This window comes from Mus caroli, unplaced genomic scaffold (assembly GCF_978045245.1).
Source record: "Mus caroli unplaced genomic scaffold, Mus_caroli_1 scaffold_4, whole genome shotgun sequence".
Classification (NCBI taxonomy): Eukaryota; Metazoa; Chordata; class Mammalia; order Rodentia; family Muridae; genus Mus; species Mus caroli.
This window is the reverse complement of record NW_028227259.1, coordinates 66,375,219-66,390,854: the sequence shown is the minus strand read 5'-3', so window position 1 is coordinate 66,390,854 and position 15,636 is coordinate 66,375,219. Positions and strand designations below refer to the sequence as shown.

Sequence of the window (15,636 nt, the reverse complement as noted above, 5' to 3'; positions counted from 1 at the left end):
GGGGGTGTGTGTGGGACACTTAAAAGTTGTCCAATCTCCACCTATGCATGGGCAGGCAGCATTGACTGGATTCAGAGGGTTGTTTAAAAAGAAGAAAAGGAAAGGATGTGAAGGTGGGAGGGGTGTACTGAGGGGTTAGAGCGAGATGGAGGCTTGGTTGGATATGTTTAAGATATATGACAAACAAGCTGGGGCTGGTGGCACACAACTTTTTAATCCCAGCACTTGGAAGGCAGAGGCAGGTGGATCTGTGAGTTTGAGGCCAGCCCTGTCCACAGGGTAAGATCATGACACCCAGGGCTGTGTTGGGAAACCCTGTCTCAAAAAAACAAGAAAAACATATATGTATATGTATATATAAATATATACACACATCACACACATATATGAATCCTTTGATATATATATATCAAATGTGTGAATTTAAATAAATAAATAAATATTATTATTTTTTTAAAAAAGAACGTGTGCAAACGGGAGTGGCAACAGTAGAACCTGCCTCGCCTGCCGTGGATGCCAACAGTGACTAGCCAAGCAAGCCATGAGTTCTTGCTCATCCTCTGCATTTGGTGCTATCTTGGGCGTATAATGTTAACCTGTTAGAACTGCTGCTCAGTTCCCTAGGACTGACAGCTCCCTCACGCCTTAAGGATGGACTGATGGGAGAGGCCCAAAGGGAGATGGGAAGATGGCAAGTGGCCTCACTCACTGAGTGCAGACAAGATGTGTGCCATGCGAGACACCTACATTCCCTTCACTGTTCTGAGGATCTGCCTTGCCAGTTATAATGATCTGCAACTATTTTCCTCGGCAACCAAGAAGTGACACTTAATTTCATATATAGGATAGTTCAGTTTCTACCAGCGAAAGGTTAAGTGGAAGTCTTAGTTCAAGAAAGCAGTATATGATAAATAGATAGATAGATAGATAGATAGATAGATAGATAGATAGATAATGAATCCATCTCGGGCTAGTGAGTTGGTTCAGCTTGCTGCCAATCCTGATGATCTGAGTTCCATTCCTGGGCTCCATCTAGTAGGAGGAGAGAACTGATTCCCACAAGCCACAAGTTGTCCTCTGACCTCTATATGCATGCAACACACACACACACACACACACACACACACGTAAAACAAAACAAACAAAAAAAAAGCCACTTAAAACTGAGACAACATGGTAAATTCCATGTGCTATATATAATTAGCTCAGTATCGTAGAGACCTGTGATGTCTGGGCCTGATCTCAGTTGGTGCCTCACAGCGAATACGTGCCTCACAGCGAATACGCTTACCGAAATGTTGAGACTGTCTGGAAGAACTCCCTGTCAGCAGTATCACCTGTCGGGTTAAGAGCCACCAAGAACACAACCTGTACAGCAAGGTGTGGGTGGCAGTAGGACCACCCCATAGGAGCCAGAATGGGGAATTTTCTTCAGTCTCAAAGTTCTGAGTCCCATGTGAGGCCCTCTGGTGAAGCCTGGGGTGGGGTAAAAAGGTGAATGGGGTTAAGACGGTTCTTTGAAAAAGTCATTGGCTATCTGTTGACCTTCTCAAAGCAGCTTTTTGCAAAAGTGAATCTTTATAGCTTGAGAGAGAGAGAGAGAGAGAGAGTGTGTGATCGAGCGAGCTGTCAGGCTGTCTGTGCTGAGGAACTTAGCAGCTGTTCCTAATGTGCATATGCGGTGGGTGCTTCTGGGACCAGAGAAAGCCTTGTCTGCACCAAGCCCTTCTTTCCCCAGGCCCTGTCCGAATTCCCTTTTTGTGTTCATTTTGGAGATGTGACAGAAATCGGGATGGTGGTAACTGTCAAGACTCCCTTCTCCTGGACCAAAGGCTTAAGAATCGTCTGTGCCACACTTAACATCAGCATTATTCCTTGAGCCTCTCAAAACCTGTTAGTTTTACCATAGGCTTTGGGGTGTGGGAGTTCTGATGTGACAGAGACTGTAGGCTGCTCCTCACCTCAAAAATCAATATGCATTCTCTCTTATCTTCATGAATTATATTCCAAGTTGATTTGGGAGACTCAAGTACACAGCTTGACTGATGTCTTCTGTTCTCTTTTCTATCCAGCTAGATCTGGCCATGGGATCAGATAACCAACCTGGTGTAAGTTGGACTATACCACCTTGACACAGAGGGAGTTCCATCTCTGGCCCTTCCTTGTCCATCAAAGCAAATGAATGTCTACATGTATAAACTGAAGGGAGCACCAATGGTCACTAATCCTGTCTAAGACCATTATACCCAGCTTTTCCACAAGACAGGGAGACACATATGCCGTGATGCTTTAATGAGAACCAGACATTTAATGACACAGATCCCTTCATAAATGGCTAGGCTGTTACAAAACACTCCGGAACTCGAACCTAGAACATGACGACAGTTTTGAGAAGTATTTTGGCCAGCCTCCCATATCCCAAAGGAGATTAAAAAGTAATAGTGTAAAAAAAAGTTAAGGTCAGGGTGCTCTCCTAGCACAGCGGAGGGCTAACCATTTGTTCACAGTTCAAGTCTGCTCTACCCTGAAGGGTACTTGATGTTCAACAAGTGGTTAGTTAGTAGTTCCCTGGGTGACTGTCCCTGAAGTTAAGCTCTGGCACACAGTAGGCACTTTAAGTGGATAGTTACCTTTTTCTAGCTTGGGTGAAGTATTTGGCTCTCAAAAACAAGGTAAAGAAATACATTCAAACAGAATGGCCCCTGGGATCAAGTGTGGGGCTGTCCCGGGCATTCTCATGCACATCTGGACAGATGTTCTGGGGGGGGGGCGCTTTCAGGGCCAGCATGCAAGCTGCTTAACTTCCGCACTTGTTGTGGTCATGGACATGAAGGCCCACTCTTATTTTGATGCTAGCATTCTGAATGCATTCGGAGTAGAGGGATGCCGTATACAGCAAGCAGCATGGCACAGGTACTGGCAATGGGAAGATAACAGATGTAAACAACTGGTCCAGCTGGCAAGGCTGCCGGGGCATGCTGGAAGAGTGGGCACATGCTTCTATCTGCTCCATGTGACTGCAGCTCCCTCGCCTCGCCTCACCCCTCCCCCTAATCGGCATCATCTGCGTCTTCTCCTGCGGTAGCAGCTTCTAATGCTGCGAGGGCTTCTGCCACCTCAGCGTCCTCATCTACCACAATACCCTCTCTGTCCCCATTGTAGGTGTGGGGGTCTTCCCGCTCATTTCCAGAATCAGCCACTGGTGTGGGTTGAGTGGGATCTTCCTCTTTGAAGTAGTCACTCAGAACTTCTGTTGTCCCTGCCTCATTCAGTGAGTCCCAGCTTCTCTTCAGGGAGAAGGGCATGTTCAAACCCTGCTGGCTCACCCTGGGCTGAATTCCCGGAAGGGGCTCCACCTCAGAGTGGTTTTCAAAAAGACAATCCTTTTCTTCAGGGTCTGCGTTGTCTACTGCCGGGCTCCAGAGCTGGGGATAATCTGGGGCTGGTATGTATGGGATGTGATCTGCCACTGCCAAGGCCTCCGCAGGGGCTCTGCAGTCTCCATGTCCCACCATCTGGGTCCCTTCCAAGTTGGGCAGCAGGCAGCTTTGCTTCCTGTAGTCTTCTCCTTCAAGGAAGGGTTGAGCCGGGTGAGCACTGTCTATGGTGGCTACCCAGGGGCTGCTGGCCCAGGAGCTATTGTCAACCTGGTGGAGCCTGGAACTCCTGACCGACTGCAGAGTAGCAGTGGGGCTGATGCCATTGACAATACCCTGCTTCTCCACACGGGGTTTCTCTTCTGAGTCCTCCTGGGGGAGCGGTCCTTGGTGAGGTAGACCAGTTGTACTGCCTCTGCTCTCTGAATTGCTCAGGCTCCCATCGTGCAGGGCATTCCTGGGCACCTTAACCTCACTGTTCTGGGTGCCTTTTAGTCTGACAGTGTCATCTTCCTCCAACTTGCAGTTGTTTACTTCGTTGACAAAACCAGGGGAGGGCACTTGAACTGGATCAAAGAGATAGCTGGGGGCGAGAGGAGTAGACATCAATTAGTTGACATGGTGACAGAGGAGCTGGCAAAGAATCTGGCTCCTTCCGTTGTATCTAAAAGGACTAAGTCCATTTGGCATAAAAATCTCTAGCTAATGGAAAGAGCTGAAGAGACCTGGGAAGTCAGGTCATTAGTTAATCTGTTTTGCTTATGATTCACCTCACTCAAATTTTTATGAAATGTCACAGGACAGGTGACTGGTCTTTGGTCCGTGAGGTCACTATGTCACTTCAGGAGTCCTTTACATCCTGAGCTTTCCTTTTCAATATCTAGACCACATGGTTTCTAAATGATACCACATGGAGCCAAGTCTTCATGTCTTGGCACTGAGCTGGCTAAATGCACTGACTGCACCATGATGTGAGTGGGTTACTCTTTAAGCAGCCGTCACATGTACTGACTTTACATCCTTATTTATTTCTATCATTTTTGCTGTTGCTTTATCATCTGCCATTTGTCAGAACAATGGGCTTCATTATGACTTTTTCATACCTCTGTATAATGGACTTTGATTATATCCATCCCCCCATCTTCTAGTGTCCCCCACCTCCACCCTCCTACTTGTCTCTTCCTTGAGCCCTCTTCTATTTTTGTGCCTTATCTTATAGGTGTGCTCTTTTTTTTAATTAGATATTTTCTTTATATACATTTCAAATGCTATCCTGAAAGTTCCCTATACTTTCCCTCTGCCCTGCTCCCCTACCCACCCACTCCCACTTCTTGGCCCTGGCATTCCCCTGTACTGGGGCATATAAAGTTTGCAATACCAAGGGGCCTGCCTCTCTTCCCAGTGATGGCCGACTAGGCCATCTTCTGCTACATATGCAGCTAGAGACACGAGCTCTGGGAGTACTGGTTAGTTCATATTGTTGTTCCACCTATAGGGTTGCAGACCCCTTCAGCTCCTTGGGTGCTTTCTCTAGCTTCTCCATTGGGGGCCCTGTGTTCCATCTTATAGATGACTGTGAGCATCCACTTCTGTATTTGCCAGGAACTGGCATAGCCTCATATGAGACAGCTATACAAGGGTCCCTTCATCAAAATCTTGCTGGCATATGCAATAGTGTCTGGGTTTGGTGGCTGATTATGGGATGGATCCCCGGATGGGGTAGTCTCTGGATAGTCCATCCTTTTGTCTTAGCTCCAAACTCTGTCTCTGTAACTCCTTTCATGGGTATTTTGTTCCCTATTTTAAGGAGGAATGAAGTAGACATGGTCTTAATAGGACTCCACAGTGACTACAAATACCTCTTGCAATATGTGTACTTTACCTTTGTATCATCTTACAACACCTGCACCCCATCTGGATTATCTTTTGTTACCATCTGGAAAAGAAGGAGTAAGAATTAGCCATATTTGTGAGAAGGAAGTTTGCTTTCTTTTCTTAGACACTCAAAATCAAGCCTAAGTTCTGGTCAAAGGATAGTGAATGAGTCATGAAGACAGAACCCCCCATGTGTCTTAAGCCACACATGATTCAGAGTTCTCGAATGCTTACACTTTACTCACGTAAACCACTTTCTTTTTTTTTTTTTTTTAAGTACCACAATATATATTTTTATGGATGACAGTTTGATGTTTAATAAATCTACCCACAAAAAATTTAATGCTTCCAATAAACATACATTCCAGCATCTATTTTCTTTTTTTTTTAATATTCTTTTTTTTTTGATTTTTAATATTTTTATTACATATTTTCCTCAATTACATTTCCAATGCTATCCCAAAAGTCCCCCATAGCACCCCCCACTTCCCTACCCACCCATTCCCATTCTTTTGGCCCTGGCATTCCCCTATATTGGGGCATATAAAGTTTGCAAGTCCAATGGGCCTCTCTTTCCATTGATGGCCGACTAGGCCATCTTTCCATACATATGCAGCTAGAGACAAGAGCTCCGGGGTTCTGGTTAGTACATCATGTTGTTCCAACAATAGGGTTGCAGATCCCTTTAGCTCCTTGGGTACTTTCTCTAGCTTCTCCATTGGGAGCCCTGTGATACATCCAATAGCTGACTGTGAACATCCACTCCTGTGTTTGCTAGGCCCCGGCATCGTCTCACAAGAGACAGCTATATTTGGGTCCTTTCAGCAAAATCTTGCTAGTGTATGCAATGGTGTCAGCGTTTAGAAGCTGATTATGGGATGGATCCCTGGATACGGCAGTCTCTAAATGGTCCATCCTTTCATCACAGCTACGAACTTTGTCTCTGTAACTCCTTCCCTGGGTGTTTTGTTCCCAATTCTAAGAAGGTGCACAGTGTCCACACTTTGGTCTTCATTCTTCTTGAGTTTCATGCGTTTAGTAAATTGTATCTTCTATCTTGGGTATCCTAAGTTTTGGGCTAATATCCACTTATCAGTGAATACATATTGTGTGAGTTCTTTTGTGATTGTGTTACTTCACTCAAGATGATGCCCTCCAGGTCCATCCATTTGGCTAGGAATTTCATAAATTCATTCTTTTTAATAGCTGAGTAGTACTCCATTGTGTAAATGTACCATAATTTCTGTATCCATTCCTCTGTTGAGGGACATCTGGGTTCTTTCCAGCTTCTAGCTATTATAAATAGGGCTGCTATGAACATAGTGGAGCATGTGTCCTTTTTACCGGTTGGGACATCTTCTGGATATATGCCCAGGAGAGGTATTGCTGGATCCTCCGGTAGTACTATGTCCAATTTTCTGAGGAACCGCCAGACTGATTTCCAGAGTGGTTGTACAAGCTTGCAATCCCACCAACAATGGAGGAGTGTTCCTCTTTCTCCACATCCTATTTTTGATCTTAGCCATTCTGACTGGTGTGAGGTGGAATCTCAGGGTTGTTTTGAGTTGCATTTCCCTGATGATTAAGGATGTTGAACATTTTTTCAGGTGTTTCTCTGCCATTCGGTATTCCTCAGGTGAGAATTCTTTGTTCAGTTCTGAGCCCCATTTTTTAATGGGGTTATTTGACTTTCTGGAGTCCACCTTCTTGAGTTCTTTATATATATTGGATATTAGTCCCTTATCTGATTTAGGATAGGTGAAGATCCTTTCCCAATCTGTTGGTGGTTTTTTTGTCTTATTGATGGTGTCTTTAGCCTTGCAGAAGCTTTGTAGTTTCATGAGGTCCCACTTGTCAATTCTCGATCTTACAGCACAAGCCATTACTGTTCTGTTCAGGAATTTTTCCCCTGTGCCCATATCTTCAAGGCTTTTCCCCACTTTCTCCTCTATAAGTTTCAGTGTCTCTGGTTTTATGTGAAGTTCCTTGATCCACTTAGACTTGACCTTAGTACAAGGAGATAGGAATGGATCGATTCGCATTCTTCTACATGTTAACAACCAGTTGTGCCAGCACCATTTGTTGAAAATGCTGTCTTTCTTCCACTGGATGTTTTTAGCTCCCTTGTCGAAGATCAAGTGACCGTAGGTGTGTGGGTTCATTTCTGGGTCTTCAATTCTATTCCATTGGTCTATTTGTCTGTCACTATACCAGTACCATGCAGTTTTTATCACAATTGCTCTGTAGTAGAGCTTTAGGTCCGGCATGGTGATTCCACCAGAGGTTCTTTTATCCTTGAGAAGAGTTTTTGCTATCCTAGGTTTTTTGTTATTCCAGATGAATTTGCAGATTGCACTTTCTAATTTGTTGAAGAATTGATTTGGAATTTTGATGGGGATTGCATTGAATCTGTAGATTGCTTTTGGCAAGATAGCCATTTTTACAATGTTGATCCTGCCAATCCATGAGCATGGGAGATCTTTCCATCTTCTGAGATCTTCTATAATTTCTTTCTTCAGAGACTTGAAGTTTTTATTATACAGATCTTTCACTTCCTTAGTTAGAGTCACGCCAAGATATTTTATATTATTTGTGACTATTGAGAAGGGTGTTGTTTCCCTAACTTCTTTCTCAGCCTGTTTATTCTTTGTGTAGAGAAAGGCCATTGATTTGTTTGAGTTAATATTATATCCAGCTACTTCAACGAAGCTGTTTATCAGGCTTAGGAGTTCTCTGGTGGAATTTTTAGGGTCACTTATATATACTATCATATCATCTGCAAAAAGTGATATTTTGACTTCATCTTTTCCAATTTGTATCCCTTTGATCTCCTTTTGTTGTCGAATTGCTCTGGCTAGGACTTCAAGTACAATGTTGAATAGGTATGGAGAAAGTGGACAGCCTTGTCTAGTCCCTGATTTTAGAGGGATTGCTTCAAGCTTCTCACCATTTACTTTGATGTTGGCTACTGGTTTGCTGTAGATTGCTTTTATCATGTTTAGGTATGGGCCTTGAATTCCTGATCTTTCCAAGACTTTTATCATGAATGGGTGTTGGATCTTGTCAAATGCTTTTTCCGCATCTAACGAGATGACCATGTGATTTTTGTCTTTGAGTTTGTTTATATACTGGATTACGTTGATGGATTTCCGTATATTGAACCATCCCTGCATCCCTGGGATGAAACCTACTTGGTCAGGATGGATGATTGTTTTGATGGGTTCTTGGATTCGGTTAGCAAGAACTTTATTGAGGATTTTTCCATCAATATTCATAAGGGATATTGGTCTGAAGTTTTCTATCTTTGTTGGGTCTTTTTGTGGTTTAGGTATCAGAGTAATTGTGGCTTCATAGAATGAGTTGGGTAGAGTACCTTCTGTTTCTATTTTGTGGAATAGTTTGTGAAGAACTGGGATTAGATCTTCTTTGAAGGTCTGATAGAACTCTGCACTAAACCCATCTGGTCCTGGGCTTTTTTTAGTTGGGAGACTATTAATGACTGCTTCTATTTCTTTGGGGGATATAGGGCTGTTTAGATCATTAACCTGATCTTGATTCAACTTTGGTACCTGGTATCTGTCTAGGAACTTCTCCATTTCATCCAGGTTCTCCAGTTTTGTTGAGTATAGCTTTTGGTAGAAGGATCTGATGGTGTTTTGGATGTCTTCAGGATCTGTTGTTATGTCTCCTTTTTCATTTCTGATTTTGTTAATTAGGATGCTTTCCCTGTGCCCTCTAGTGAGTCTGGCTAAGGGTTTATCTATCTTGTTGATTTTTCTCAAAGAACCAGCTCCTTGATTGGTTGATTCTTTGAATAGTTTTTCTTGTTTCCACTTGGTTGATTTCACCCCTGAGTTTGATTATTTCCTGCCGTCTACTCCTCTTGGGTGAATTTGCTTCCTTTTGTTCTAGTGCTTTTAGGTGTGTTGTCAAGCTGCTAATGTGTGCTCTCCCTAGTTTCCTTTTGGAGGCACACAGAGCTATGAGTTTTCCTCTTAGAAATGCTTTCATTGCGTCCCATAAGTTTGGGTATGTTGTGGCTTCATTTTCATTGAACTCTAAAAAGTCCTTAATTTCTTTCTTTATTCCTTCCTTGACCAAGGTATCATTGAGAAGAGTGTTGTTCAGTTTCCACGTGAAGGTTGGCTTTCTATTATTTATTTTGTTATTGAAGATCAGCTTTAGTCCATGGTGATCTGATAGGATGCATGGGACAATTTCAATATTTTTGTATCTGTTGAGGCCTGTTTTGTGACCAATTATGTGGTCAATTTTGGAGAAGGTGCCATGAGGTGCTGAGAAGAAGGTATATCCTTTTGTTTTCGGATAGAATGTTCTGTAGACATCTGCCAGATCCATTTGATTCATATTTTCTCTTAGTTTCTCTGTGTCCCTGTTTAGTTTCTGTTTCCATGATCTGTCCATTGGTGAAAGTGGTGTGTTGAAGTCTCCCACTATTATTGTATGAGGTGCAATGTGTGCTTTGAGATTTACTAAAGTTTCTTTAATGAATGTGGCTGCCTTTGTATTTGGAGCATAGATATTCAGGATTGATATTTCCTCTTGGAGGATTTTACCTTTGATGAATATGAAGTGTCCCTCCCTGTCTTTTTTAATGACTTTGGGTTGGAAGTCAATCTTATCAGATATTAGAATGGCTACTCCAGCTTGTTTCTTCATACCATTTGCTTGGAAAATTGTTTCCCAGCCTTTCATTCTGAGGTAGTGTTTATCTTTTTCTCTGAGATGAGTTTCCTGTAAGCAGCAAAATGTTGGGTCTTGTTTGTGTAGCCAGTTTGTTAGTCTATGTCTTTTTATCGGGGAGTTGAGTCCATTGATATTAAGAGATATTAAGGAAAAGTAATTGTTGTTTCCTGTTATTTTTGTTGTTAAAGTTGGCATTCTGTTCTTGTGGCTGTCTTCTTTTAGGTTTGTTGAGGGATTACCTTCTTGTTGTTTCTAGGGCGTGGTCCTGTCCTTGTATTGGTTTTTTTCTGTTATTATCCTTTGAAGGGCTGGATTCGTGGAGAGATAATGTGTGAATTTGGTTTTGTCGTGGAATACTTTGGTTTCTCCATCTATGTTAATTGAGAGTTTGGCTGGGTATAGTAGCCTGGGCTGGAATTTGTGTTCTTTTAGTGTCTGTATCACATCCGTCCAGGATCTTCTGGCTTTCATAGTCTCTGGTGAAAAATCTGGTGTAATTCTGATAGGCTTGCCTTTATATGTTACTTGGCCTTTTTCTCTTACTGCTTTTAGTATTCTATCTTTATTTAGAGCATTTGTTGTTCTGATTATTATGTGTCGGGAGGTATTTCTTTTCTGGTCCAGTCTATTTGGAGTTCTGTAGGCTTCTTGTATGTTCATGGGCATCTCTTTCTTTAGATTTGGGAAGTTTTCTTCTATAATTTTGTTGAAGATGTTTGCTGGTCCTTTGAGTTGAAAATCTTCATTCTCATCCACTCCTATTATCCGTAGGTTTGGTCTTCTCATTGTGTCCTGTATTTCTTGGATGTTTTGAGTTAGGATCTTTTTGCATTTTACATTTTCCTTGATTGTTGTGCCGATGTTCTCTATGGAATCTTCTGCACCTGAGATTCTCTCTTCCATCTCTTGTATTCTGTTGCTGATGCTCGTATCTATGGTTCCAGATTTCTTTCCTAGGGTTTCTATCTCCAGTGTTGCCTCATTTTGGGTTTTCTTTATTGTGTCTACTTCCCTTTTTAGGTCTAGTATGGTTTTGTTCATTTCCATCATCTGTTTAGATGTGTTTTCCTGTTTTTCTTTAAGGACTTCTACCTGTTTGATTGTGTTATCCTGTTTTTCTTTAAGGACTTGTAACTCTTTAGCCATGTTCTCCTGTAATTCTTTAAGTGAGTTATTAAAGTCCTTCTTGATGTCCTCTACCATCATCATGAGATATGCTTTTAGATCTGTGTCTAGCTTTTCAGGTGTGTTGGGGTGCCCTGGACTGGGCGAAGTGGGGGTGCTGGGTTCTGATGATGGTGAGTGGTCTTGGTTTCTGTTAGTAAGATTATTACGTTTACCTTTCGCCATCTGGTAATCTCTGGGGTTAGTTGTTATCGTTGTCACTGTTTAAAGAATGGAGCAGAAGCTGTGTTCCACTCACCAGCAGTCTCAAAATCCTGTGGCAGGGGTCGTGGGTAGCTGGCGGGTGTCAGGCGACCCTGCGCTCAAGCTACCCTTGTGCTGATCCGGCCAGATGAGGCCTGTGGCCCTACTCAGGCCGGTTTCTGCTTCCCTAACTAATGCAGTCTCAGGTCCCGCGCACAATTGGATTGGAGCAGAAGCTGTGTTCCACTCACCAGAAGTCTTAAGATCCTGTGGCGGGTGTTGTGGGTAGCTGGCGAGTGTCAGCCGACCCTGCGCCCTAGCTGCCCCAGTGCTTTTCTGACCGGAAGAGGCTTGTGGCCCTATGTAGGCTGGATTTCTCTCTCCCCAACCAGAGCAGTCTCAGGTCCCGCGTGATTGGACTGGAGCAGAAGCTGTGTTCCACTCACCAGCAGTCCCAAAATCCTGTGGCGGGGGTCGTGGGTAGCTGGCGGGTGTCAGGCAACCCTGCGCTCTAGCTACCCCAGAGCTGATCCAGCCGGATGAGGCATGTGGCCCTACTCAGGCCGGTTTCTGCTTCCCTAACTAATGCAGTCTCAGGTCCCGCGCGCAATTGGATTGGAGCAGAAGCTGTGTTCCACTCACCAGAAGTCTTAAGATCCTGTGACGGGTGTTGTGGGTAGCTGGCGAGTGTCTGTAAACCACTTTCTAGCCATCTAAGCTGTATATTCCAGCCCCATCTACAGATGGGAAAATCATGGTGGAATAATGCCAAAGAGCAAAGACACCTGTGATGTTTAGTGACCCGCGACCTTTCTCAGAGGACCTAGGAATCCTGCTCAGTAGTAAGAGGTATAAGAATCCCTAGAGGACCTTTGTTACCTTCTTGGGTATTAAGACAGTGTGGTGGTTTGAATATGCTTGGCCCAGGGAGTGGCACTATTTGGAAGTATGGCCTTGTTGGAGTAGGTATGGCCTTGTTGGAGGAAGTGTGTCACTGTGCATGTGGGCTTTAAGACTCTAGTTCTAGCTGCCTGGAAGCCAGTCTTCTCTTAGCTGCCTTCAGAGCGAGAACTCACAAGAGTAGAACTCTCAGCTCCTCTAACACATGTCTGCCTGGATGCTGCTGTGCTTCCTGCAATAATGATAACAGACTGAATCTCTGAACCTGTAAGCCAGCCCCAATTAAATGTCTTTTATTAGAGTTGCCTTGGTTGTGGTGTCTCTTCACAGCAGTAAACACCTGACTAAGACAGACAGAAACAGTCTGGATCTGAATGTCCATCAAAAGCTCATGTGTTGAAGGTTTGATCACCAGCCTGTGGTACTACTGGGAGGTAGTGAGCCTTTTGTGAACAGAAATTAGATCATTAAAAGCTGTACCTTTAAAGAAAATATTTGGATCCAGTACCCTCTGCCCCCACCCCTTATTTTCATTTTTCTGATTTCTCAGTTGCCTTGAGGTGACCAAGTGTCTTCTGTCACACGATTCTACTATGATGCACTATATTGACACAGCTCCAAATAACAAGTCCAGATGACTATGGGTTGAAACTTTAAGATCTGCAAGCCAAAATGAACCATGTCTTATGAGAACCAAAGTAAACTATCCCTTCTTATGACTTGACTGACTCGGATATTTTGTCCCAGTAAAGGGAAAGCTGCTGCTGCCACAGACAATGAGTATTCAAGATGGCTGGCCATGTGTTTCCCCGATTCAACCCTTTGGAGTGGTACAGCCTGAGGTGGATGCCAGTGTTAGCTTAGCCAGAACCAGTATGCTCCTGGTTTGCTATCTCCACAGCCAGGACAATCACAGTCATGATTCATGAGCTCTGTTGTTTTGCAGGTCAGTACCATGACTCTGGGCCTTCCTAGTGAAGGTGGTGGAGGTATTTCCTACTGGCTCACTGTGCCTCACCCCTTCCCAGGTTGGGTTTTCTCCATCGCTTCCCTTTCAACAAAATCTTCTTTCCATGTTAAGCTGGTCACCCTGGCCTGCTGAGTTCTTGACTGAATTTCAAATGTCAATACAGGAGGACCTCTAAGTGTTTTTCTGCTTATGTACAAAGCCTTTCAGAAGACAAATGAACACCAGGACCTTTAGCCTAGTGCCTTTGTTTGTAAAGTTCATTTGGAGGAGAGATGATTTGCTTATAGCTGCCTATGTCTCTCCCTCTCTCCCTCCCTCCCTCCTTCTTTCAATCATAGACTCCCCAGGATGATATTTTATACACCTCAGCCAATAGGGAAAATGGATGCAGCTGCTATGAACTACAGGTTGGTTGGTTGGTTAGTGGGTTGATTGGTTAGTTGGTTGATTGGTTGGTTGTTTGGTTGGTTGATTGGTTGGTTGGATGGTTACAGGGGATTTGATTTACTATGGTGATAAAATAAAATCCCAAGCAGTAAGTAGGAAAGTTCTTTCCTAAAAGATGTGAGCACATGAATCCATGGAATCTGTGAATGGCCAAAGTAAGCCATCAAACAAATATGGAGGTGATCAAGTTAAGAACCTTAATATGGGAGATTCTGAAATCCAGTTACATTTGTGCCCCTAGGCCAAAGGTAGAAGGAGATTTGGCCCCATATATAAAGGGGAGACCATGTGACTATGGATGTGGAAGCTGGAGTGAGTGGGGGGGGGCAGGGATTGCCGGGGGACAGGGACCATGTTGACTCCTGGGAGCTCGCCAGGAAGCAGGCCCTTTAGTGTTCTTTAGTGCAACCCACTGTCCAATTCTAGGAGCTCTGAGTCCTTGTCTGGAAACTCCAAGTTTGTAGCAGTGTTTCCAGCAGCACAGGAAGTGGACCTACAACACCCTTTGCCCCAAGCACCAAATTGCTGGGACAGAGAACTTGCAGGCCCACTTGGACACACAGCCGTCTCTCTGCCTCTTCCCTTTTGATTATCTTTCATTTGTCTCCCTTGCAGCTGCTACTAATGGAGGACATCATGTCACAGATTTGTTTCTGATCCATCTTCAGGATGGAGTCAGCTCTCCGAGCGAGCCTTCTTTGTATTTTAAAAAGATGCACATCTTAATACCCAGAAAACATGCAGCAGAGTTGCCATGACACAGGCATTTAGCAACAGCAATAAGTTGCTGGTTCTACAATAAGGACCAAATGGTACAAGTCTGTCAATCAAGATATCAACTGCAAAACATATACAGACCCAAGTACACAAACAGCACTGCAGAGAAAGAAGGGATGGGAGGCTTAAATAGCATTATGTGTGCCCACCCACCCACATATACACATACACACAGGCATAAGTGCACAGACACACATACACACATGCATATGTACACATACACACACACACACACACACACACACTCAGTAGCTTCTAGGATTACACACCTAGATCCAGCTCCCCTTTCTGCTTCACTTTCTGCTCATAATGCAGATCAAATGGAGAAATAATTTCGATTAAGAAGTGCTATGCTCATTCTTTACCCCCTCCAGCCCCTCTTTTCCTCCCCTCTTTCCTTTCCCACTTCAGCACTGACTCTGAAATCCTGACCTGCAATAAATAACTCTGTTTACTTTGGAACCTTGTTTAAATGACTGAGGCACCATGAAATATTATCAGTGAGCAGGTAGGCCGGCTTTGGGCAGGCGGTCCTATAACTGAGGCACTGTTAAATGTTATCAGTGAGTAGCTAGGTCAGCTTTGGGAGCTCTAGTTTAGCAGCTGAAATGGAAGGAGAAAGAAGCCAAGGCAGGCAGGAGGGGCAGTTGGTCAACAACTTCCATGATACCTCCCAGTGCCCTAGAGGCTGCTGGGGTCCTGGGGTACTCATGACCTGGTGCAGTTTGAAACCTGTTGGGCTCAGACCACAGAGCCAATTGCTTAGAAATCCAAGAGAGGTTGGGATGTAACCTTTCCTCCTCTGAAACCGCAAGCTTCCCAAGGCAGGCAGCAGATAGACAGAGGCTGGGGATGGAATCCAAGGCCTTCCTTGGCTTAAGTGTTTCTCGAGGTTCTCCTCTTCTCTGCCAGGGAAAGACAGGATCCACACTGCTCTCCCAAACCCTTCCGTTGCGGCTCTGTGAGTAGCCTTTCCCTCTTTCCCAGTTTCCTGTCTTTCTCCAGCACCAACTCCTTTAGGGTTCACTTCCTGGCACTTCCTGGCACTTCCTGGCTTTCCTTCAGGCCCAGTTCCATGCCTGAGAGCCATGCTTTCTGAGTCTGAACGGTGGGACATTCTTCCTGGTTCAGGTCCTCCTGCCCTTCTTTTCCCACTCTGTGATTTCCTGTCCTGATGGCATTCCTTTCTCAAACGGCTGGCTTGAATGTTCAAGG

General features: G+C 44.1%; 1 protein-coding gene across 3 annotated transcripts in view; it reads right to left on the bottom strand.

Moving 5' to 3' along the window:
- Positions 1-2,277: 2,277 nt before the first annotated feature.
- Pgcka1 (PDCD10 and GCKIII kinases associated 1) overlaps positions 2,278-15,636 on the bottom strand; it is an 86,435-nt gene continuing 73,076 nt past the window's right edge. For all 3 annotated transcript variants that reach the window (XM_085836704.1, XM_085836703.1, XM_085836705.1), the window contains 2 exons: positions 5,260-5,313; positions 2,278-3,960 (listed from right to left, as the gene is read on the bottom strand). In XM_085836704.1, the coding sequence (XP_085692830.1) occupies positions 3,051-3,960; positions 5,260-5,291 (942 nt within the window). In that variant the 5' untranslated portion in view covers positions 5,292-5,313 and the 3' untranslated portion in view covers positions 2,278-3,050. The remainder of the gene's footprint in view (positions 3,961-5,259; positions 5,314-15,636) is intronic.